The 9,977-nt window shown below is 33.2% G+C and overlaps 1 protein-coding gene across 1 annotated transcript; it reads left to right on the top strand.

Annotated features, from left to right (window-relative positions):
• The first annotated feature begins 1,597 nt into the window (after positions 1-1,597).
• Positions 1,598-9,918, top strand: LOC117109117. Its single transcript, XM_033251360.1, has 7 exons — positions 1,598-1,690; positions 3,460-3,583; positions 3,888-5,063; positions 5,540-5,605; positions 6,103-6,246; positions 6,931-7,125; positions 7,956-9,918. Exons 2-7 carry the CDS (start codon positions 3,533-3,535, stop codon positions 8,496-8,498), a joined length of 2,175 nt encoding a protein of 724 aa, XP_033107251.1. The 5' UTR covers positions 1,598-1,690; positions 3,460-3,532; the 3' UTR covers positions 8,499-9,918.
• Positions 9,919-9,977: the final 59 nt, after the last annotated feature.

Here is a 9,977-nt window from a genome sequence, read left to right as displayed (position 1 = left end):
TGCATACATACACACACATACATACAGTATATATAAACATACACACATACATACACACACATACATACATATACATATATATATACATATATTTTTTTCAAGATTATTATTATTATTATTATTATTATTATTGGCGCCACAACTGGGTTCAATAATCGGCTGTATCCCTTGCTTTGCCATTTCGATAGGTGAATAGGCCCTAATTGTAAGTCCAAGTCCAAGCATTATATACATATAATGGTTTTGCGACATCTATTATTTATATATAATGAAATGTAAAAGCAGTTAATTATAAATAATGAGTTTGAAGTCAATTATTATTATTTTTTTAATTATAATTTTTTTTAACATACATATAACAACATAATATAGTATAATGCAGTATTACAATAACAAATCTCATCTTCTAGTAAAAAGGAAAAAAAATTAGCATTACAAAATCCATAACCAATATAATATACTGTACTGTAATATAAAATTTAATTAAATTAAAATTAAAATTAAGTAAAAATTAAACTAATATATATATATATATATAATAATAAATAAATAAATAAATAAATAAATAAAATTAAAATAAAATTACACACAGAAAAAAAAAAACATCTTTCAAATGTAAAAATTAATTTACCAGTTTCATTTGCAGTACTTTTCTCTTAAGGCTTTTTTTCCCTTTTTTACAGAAAAGGGGGTGGGGAGAAACATAATATTTCATATATATACACACACACACACACAGCTCTAATCAATTTCATTTTTTTTAATTTATTTTTTTTTTTAATTTTATTGTTTTATCTTTTTTTTTTTTGCATAAATCAAAATTGTAAATTGTAAAGGAAAAATCAACACCCATTTCATTGTTAATTTACTGCTTGTACAGTATATATATATATAATGAAATGTAAAAGCAGTTATTTATAAATAATGAGTTTGAAGTCAATTCGTTATTTATATATAATGAAATCAGTGAACTTATTATATATAAATAATTGTAAGTTGCTTTTCATTTATATTATATATAATGTAATTAGCGAACTTAATATATATAAATAATTGTAAGTTATTTTTCATTATTTATATATAAAGAAATTCAAATGAAACTTGATATAGGCTTAATTGTACGTAACATAATGTGCAAACCACATAACATAATGTGCAAACCACATAACATAATGAGGAAACCACATAACATCATGACCAAACTACATAACATCATGACCAAACCACATAACATAATGAGAAACCACATAACATCATGACCAAACCACATAACATAATGACCAAACCACATAACATAATGAGAAACCACATAACATAATGACCAAACCACATAACATCATGACCAAACCACATAACATAATGACCAAACCACATACCATAATGACCAAACCACATAACGTCATGGCGATTGTACATAATAGGGTGTTTGCACATAACCGAAGATACTAACGGCGTTCCATAGTTTTTTGGTAAACTTTATATACCTGCCCTAGAGTGAGAGAGAGAGAGAGAGAGAGAGGCCTAGGCTAGGCTGGGCAAGGTCATAGTTGAACAGTCAAGTACACAATGAAAAAGCGCTCTATTCAAAATGAAATGAATTGTTTATTCCCGTCGTGTTAATGTTAAAATGACAGCTTCACTCAAATCGAACCATCTTGAATTTGATTTAGGCCTATATCAAGTTTACTTTGTAAGTATTTGAAACTATTTAAAGCGTATTTTAAACAAGTAATGCATACATACTGTTCCTAGGCCTACGAGGGCTAGGCTAGGTAGGCCTAGGCCCTAGCCTAGCTAGCTAGCCTAGCTAGGAGGAGCCGCCTAGCTAGCTAGGCTAGGAGGAGCCCTAGGCTAGCTAGCTAGCATACCTGCATGGCTCCCCTTAGCATAGGCCTAGAGGCTAACCTACTGTATTGGCCTAGGCGAGGCACGTACGTACGTACGTACGCACGTACGTACGCACGTACGCACGAGGAGAGTAGGGCCTGTCCAACCTAGGCCAGGCCTCTTTCTGATTCACATTTTATTGTAGTTAGTGTATGTCTAGGGGCCTAGCTAGGAGGCTAGGCCTACTACTACTAGGTCTACTATACTAGAGTAGTAGTACTAGGCCTACTAGGCTACATCAGGTCTGGCTACCTGTGCCTCTCTAACCTACCTACTGTGTAGGCTAGTCCCAACGGCCTCAATAAGTGGGGCGGTGCAGGTCAACTCGGCCACAGTCAACTCGGCCACAAGTCAACTCGGCCACAAGTCAACTCGGCTACAGCCAACTCGGCCACAAGTCAACTCGGCCACAAGTCAACTCGGCCACAAGTTATTTAATGTAAATCTTAGTTTTTGCATCCTTTTTCTTCAATATATGATTGAAATAAAGTACACAGTATGTTTTAGTAAAACAGGACCACCACACTACCAAAAGAGATTTGAATGCTATTGCCTATGAATTAAAAAGAGTTAGTAAGTAACGACAATAAATTAGTAATATTTACATTATTAATACTAATTAGTCATTATGACGATAATAAATGTGATAACAACAACAACATTAATACTAATATTTAATATTTATTTTAACAAATAGTAATAATACTAGTATGGTAATAATAACGATATTTAAATATCAATTTTAATAACTAATTAGTGATAATAACGATATTGAAGGTGATAATAGCAATAATACAACAATAATAAATTAAAGATAATGTTTATTTTTATAATAATAGTATTACTAATTAGTAATAATAATAATAATAATGATACTTATAATACTAGGCCTACTTAGTAATAATAGGGTAATAGTATCGATAATAAAGGTGACAACAACAACAATATTAATAATAATAATAATTATATGAGAAAAATACTAATAAAACGCCCATAACAACAACTTTTTAAATTACTATTATTAAAATTATAATACTAAGACTAATAAATAATAATAATAATATGAATAATAATAATAAAAAATCGAAAATTATTTATTATTTATATGGTACTGTAATAATAATAATATCAGCAAAAATTTGAACAATATATAATGTTAATGTCAAGACTAATAATTAATATTAAAACTAACGGTAATAAAAACAACAATAATAATAACAACAATGACAACAGCAATAATAATAACAATTCAATGTAGTACCAGTAAATGACTTGTGGCCGAGTTGACTTGTGGCCGAGTTGACTTGTGGCTGAGTTAACTTTTTGGCCGAGTTGACTGTGGCCGAGTTGAATCGAATTCTTTTTGGCTGTACAAATGCATGAAGAATTGAAGAATCAGTCGTCATCAAATATTTTTAGAGATTGAAATGTATTCATCATTATCATTAAAAAAAAGAGTATCTGTGGCATGTGCTTGGTAGGGCCTATAGGTATTAATATTATTAATAATTTAATGTTGTTATTTTGTTGGTGGTCGAACAATGATTTAAACTAAAATAATGATATTTACAGATAGAGTACATGACATAACGCTGCACTCAAGTGAGTTGATGAATGGTAACCTTTCAAGAAACATTGAGAGAACATGTTTCAAATCAGTGAAGTAGATGCAGCTGATCTTAGCTTTGATGATGAAGTAAGTACTGTACAGCACTGTTACCATATATCATGTTTGTATCCATACACAATATGATATTGTGCTGTATCCACTGCTGTACAATAATATCCTGTGTTTTCAGAGCACACCTCACACATTAAAGGCTTCTCTCAAGCTCAAGGACAAAAACCTTTCCTATACATGGACATTGCCAACCAAGAAAATTACTGAACTGTGTAGGTCTATCTGTACATGTAGTTGTGTCAATAAACATGCACCATACACAGTAAATATCAGTGATTTTACCTTATTAATTTCTTTCCATCTTTAAAATCATATGCAGGATTTCTTTGATTTAAATGAACCACTTTCTGTGGGTTTGAAACCAGCAAGCATCAACAAATCTGAGCCTGCCCTCAAAGGAACAACCCATCAATCTTCAAAGACCATAAACAAGTTCAGCTTCAAGTCTAAGCAAGTCTCACCTCCCACATCAGATGCAACGTCTAAGCTCAGCACAGGTTCCCCTACCAGCCTGCCATCTTCTGGTATTTCCCCTGCCACATTGCAATCAACATTTGGCGTGAATTGTAAAGATATTCATACAAAAGGAAATGTTTCATGTGCCGGAACTAGTGCTCTGCAGAGAAAATCAACACTAGGAAATCATAATTTTAGTGTGGCAGTATCACCTTCCCAGCATACACCAAAGTCTAGAAAGTTCTGTTGGAACAAGAGTAATGCGAATGAATTAGATAATAATAATGTAAGACGCAGCAGTGGAGGCAAACATGAACAGCCTTCAAAACATTCAAGATCAGCATTGCAGATACTGCAAAAGAATTTAACGTGTAGTAATCAACATCAAGCTGTCATATCTTGCCAATCAAATCAATCAAAAATGATAAGCAATACTATGAATAATGGACCAAAAACCAACAGACCTGGATTAAGAAATACGGCCATCAGTGATAGGCAGGTGCTAATACGAAATAATAATAATAATAATAATAGTAACAGAAGTCTTCAACCATCTACATGTACAAATGTTTTAACAGGTGGACATAACATCAGTAATCATTCAAGTTCATCATCAAAGTTAAGCGAAAGACGAGATGTTACTGCAAATAACTTTTCTAGGCTTTCCAATTCAGGGACTCGAACAAATGCCAACCCACAAGAGAACCCTCATAGTAGCAATCGTGTACCAGTTGCTTATGGTACAATCTCCCACAATCAGAGGCCAAATTTTCAACCAAATGTATCCTCTTACACTCAAAGACATGGAACACCCTCTAACAAACATGCTTCTCCAATGCTATTCCAAGGATCTGCAGCAAGTAGATCAAGAGACAATGTTGCTAAAACACCTGAGCCAATATATACTGCAGCCCAGACACCGCACTTTACACCTAGAGTAGCAGAAATGTGCAGGACACCCAAAGCTGTCAAAGTAATGGAAAAAACAAGGCTACGAAAATTTCCAGGGCCAGCAGGCATTTTACCAAAATTAAATTTAGTGAGTAAAATGGTGACTACAAAGATTTTTGGATTGTATTAGATTTGTTGTTTGTATAGGCAGTTGTACAGTAGCTTGGTGTCTTTAATGATCACTTTCCTGGGTTCAAATACTAAAATACTCACAACTAAATACAAATTCACACCAAATAAGAACTCATTTATAATATCAAGACCTTCTGTTTTTTAAGTGAGCAGTGAGTCATCCACTGTGGATTGAATTAACAACATAATAACTAATACATTTTATTGTGAATTAATGTTAACTTAAATATATGTTCAACTAGTTTAAAGACAGTTACAGAACAACAAATCGGTCTGGGACAGCTACAGAAAAATAGAATGAATGGAATCAGCTCTCCTTATGACAAATATAGTAATTGTAAAATACAATTAAAATACAGCAAACATTTACATTCTTTGAAATATTATTACTAAACATTAATAATTATAAAACTTGCCATTATTTTCAAATAGGGTAATAGTGAGAAGCAATTTGATGTGATTCCACCTGAACCAGAGGAAACTAAAGATGAGAAGATGGTAAGAAACATTGATTGGATACTGGAGATATGCCAAATTATAAAAATGCTTCATTCTAAGAACACAAACCTTAAATGGTTTTACAGTCTAACTTGAATAATTTCAAAGTAGATGTTATTTTGCATGCCAAATTGTTTTCTATTAATTAATGACCTGTAAGTCAAATTTTGTCTAAGACAATTTTTCAATGACATTTTGGATTCGACTTCCAACTGTTATTTGCTTTACTGTTTTGTATTTTTATCTGGACACCATTATTGATGTGACTAGCATAACTCTCGTCAGTCGACATACTGTAAACAACCATATAACACACACAGCATATTGTAGGCCTCCAAGGAGGCACAGTCTTTTTTTATAATCATCTAAAGTGAATAAATGTTATTTTGAAATGTCTAACCACTTTGCCATACACTTCCTCCATCATCCCCATCTCTGCAGCCCACCAGAAAGATTTTTTTTTTTAATTAACTAATTTAAATTAATCCACTTTACAGGCTGTAGCAAGTTCACAATGCACAGCAGTGGTTGATGACTTCAGTTCTGGAGCTTGGAAGACAATGCTTCGAGTTTTGGATATTGACGCTAATGATCCCCACTCAATCCTCAATCAGAACAACATTGCTCTTGTCATGCGCAAGGTACAATGCTGCATCACTGCCACGAACAGTTTATGTAGTTGATACCTTTTTAGGATATTTAATGTAGACAAATATTATGAATGGTATTGTATGTGTAAATGTCAGTGGCACATTCAAGGTGGGGTGGGGGGGAGCTGGCGAGCTGGCTCAGTTCTCTCTCCCCCCCACCCAAAATTATTTTTAAAAATGGGAAAAGCTCACCCCCACCCCCCCCACCCAAAATTATTTTTAAAAATGGGAAAAAAAGAAAATTATAATCAAGGCTAGGTTTGAGGGCGCCATTTCTGGCCATCTAGAGGTGCCATAATTATAAATTTTCTTACGTCAGCCCAACCATAGTGAGGCTGAGGTGGTCTAGACACTCCATCCCTCCCTGGGCCCCTCTGTTTTGAGGTCCTGGATCCACTAATGAACGTAGATACAAATCTTCCACAAACTGACAACTAAGCACTTGTTGTGCTGACTGTGGTGTATCTATGGGGGTGGAGGGGCATGAATGTTGGAAGGCAGAAGCTTTAAGGAACTAGAAAATGTATAGTAGTATCCAGTTGTCTGGTCTATACTTGTGCCTGTCCTTGTTACCTAAAGGAACAGACTTCAGACTTCCAGGGGTTATTCTTGATGTGTCATACACTGATGAATAAAAAACAACCAAGAACCAACTTTAGGTCTCTGCTTTTCCAGGCTTCGTTGAAACAACTGCAGCAGAACAAGGTAGTCCATCTCTGTGTTCTACTGAAAAATATTCACTTCAATGGAAGCGATGCCAGCAGTATTCTAAAAGATCCGACCGGAGAGATACAAGGAACCTTGCACAGGAAATTGATGGAGGACCACAAGGATGAGTTGAGGCCAGGATGTGTACTCATCCTAAGACAGGTGAGGGATTGGTGTTTTCCCATTGTCATTCATATTTGTCTTTTTTTGAGACTTTCTTCTGACCCTGAATATGCTTTCCAGTATAGGTTTTCACCTATCAGTTCTAACGACTGAGTTCAAATCTTAACATAATCAGAGGACTTTAAATTTCATCATAATGAGTTGTAGCACTGTGGTCCACAGCTCACACATTTAATGTTGCTTTTGTCCATGCCATTATTTAATTATAACTTAATAAAATTAAATGAATAAAATAATAGAAATAGTGCTTGATCTACAACACCGTTCCGCAAACCTGTGGGCCACGACACAGTGTTTGGGTCGCAAAAACAATTTGATGGGTCGCATATCTCTTCAAATTGTGGAAAATCATTATGAACGAAGACAAAGAAAATCAACATTACAGTAAAGAAACGTGCATAAAAGTGTGCACGAGTCAGAGTACTTTTGTAATACGTTTGATATCAATAGTTTCATTTTCAACAATATACTATCAAAACACTATTTGTACTTCAGTTATGACAACTTGAAAGTTTTAGTTTTGCTTACATCAATGTGTTTGGCTTTCAGGTGAAAATTATAGCAACTTTTTCTCATCAATTAGTGTGTATACTAGTCTTCCAATAACCCATATATTTCTGGCAGCAAATTTAAGAATTTATTTTTGTAGTAAAAATTCTGTAATAACTTAACTTAGATTTAATAACTGATCTCCGCTATTGCTCGTGTAGTGTATAAAATTTAATTTGGGATTTGGACTAAAAAGGTTGCGGAACAGAGATCTACAATATTACATGAAAAAAAGTAATTTATGTCCCCTTTTTTAACAGGTTGGTGTTTTAAGCCCATCTCTCAGGAACCATTACCTAAACATCACCCCAAGCAATTTAGTTCATATCTTTCCAATGGAGGCTGAAGCTAGTAGACAGGTGGAGCAATGTTCAAAGCAGCCTGATTCAATTAAAAAAAAACAGCAAGAGTCAACTACAGACACTAAAAATCTACACCTAAAAGAATTCTTTAAACAGATAAATCATGAGCTAACAAACGAAGTACATCAACAAAATACTGTGATGCCAAAGCCAAAACTCCTGAAGACAAGCCAGGAATTGGCTTCTCGCAGCAACCTCGTGAAATATGACTCATTAGGAGACACTGGGCGTGCTTTCAAAGCAAATTGTGCAACAATAAATGTTACCGCAGACAAACACAAAATAAAGAGGAGCTTGCAGGAGGAGGATAAGTCGGCCAAAAGATTTTGCACCGCTAATGACACAAAGCACAGAAACAGTTCAGGGACAAACAATGATTTAGGTGAAAACATCGAGGAACTGCTACAAGGCATCGAGGAAGAGTTATTTGACGATTTTTGAAAAATGCTTTTACTTTAAACTAAAACAGATTACTAAATAATAATACTGTCAAGATACTGCATGATTCCTTGACAGCCTTTATTCACTTTTATAACATTTATTATAGTGAAAGCACCAGACTGTTAAAGACAGAATGCTTTAAAAAGATTTTAATATAGGATTTGCTATTTCAAAGTATTATAATCAAGCCAAAAAACCCAAATAAATACAGTATTATTAAGTCCTAAAATTAATAAGACAATGAAGCCTTGTGTTTTAATGTAAATAGATAATTGATAGCTGATTAACTAATAGTTTTTTTTAATGTTTGTAATTGACAAGGTACTCTACAGTGTACAGTATGTTGGCATTTAACAAGTGTTGATTTGGCAATATGCCTGATCGTCTCGCCTCTGTATATCCTGTTGTTTCTTAATCAAGGTCAATATATTGTACACATTTGGCTGATACAGAATAAACTGGATGAATACATCTGATACTCAAACATGTTTTGATATATAGAGTTGTATACAGTTGAGGTGTTCTCATGTTCATATTGGGACTTTATATAGAAATCCATCATAGAAAATTATGCAATTTTATATTTACATTTTCAAACTAAATTATGTTAATCTTGTGTATTTCAAATATATAATTTTTATTTTATTATACTGTATGCATGTTTAAGTTAGCATCATATTATTACTAATACTATGGAGTGTTTTGCTAGATCTTGTAATAGTCGTAAGCAAAATTGTTGCATTAATTAATTCCAGGCAGGTAAGACTGTTTGAAACTCATTCTAAAGAGTAGAAACAAAAGAACATGTTTCAAATCATTTATAACACTTTATTCCAAATGTTTATGACAGCTAATACTGTAATAACAATAGTAACCTATATTAATGATCCTGAGGCATGACGACTTTGTCCACACACTCCGCTATGGGAAATTGTAGGAAAAATTATTTTTATTTATATTATACTGTATATATTTTTTATTACACCTACCACCATGAAATCTCCCTATATGAAATCTTTATTTTTTCCTCGCATTGAAATGATATAAAAGGAAGCATTAATTTGCTTATCTCACATAAAATGCTCTTTGTATTTCACCTCTACTTAAATGCATTTGGCCTTTCAAAGGAGTGAATAAGTCTTGCCTTTAATTTTAATAAAACCACAGCAGTAATAACATTTTGAAACTTTTATTTCGGCACTTATTCAAGGGCACCACATATTTCATATACTATGATTAACGCTGTAACACTTCAAATTATTAACACATTAGGAAAGTACCTGAGTGTGCACCACTTGTCGAGAGGGGTGCTAAGTTGCTTATTCCAATTTTTTTTTCTGTGATTAAACTAAAATTTATGAAGAATTGATTTTGTGCACAGAATGGAAATTAATTAGCTTCCTATTCTTCCATATTTTATCAAAACCAACCAGTTTCTGTTACAAATTAATTAAATTAATTATACTGTATAATTTTTAT

This window comes from Anneissia japonica, unplaced genomic scaffold, assembly GCF_011630105.1.
Source record: "Anneissia japonica isolate Jap-2015-1 unplaced genomic scaffold, ASM1163010v1 scaffold288023_len281633_cov177, whole genome shotgun sequence".
Lineage (NCBI taxonomy): Eukaryota > Metazoa > Echinodermata > Crinoidea > Comatulida > Comatulidae > Anneissia > Anneissia japonica.
This window is presented reverse-complemented; position numbering and strand designations above follow the sequence as displayed.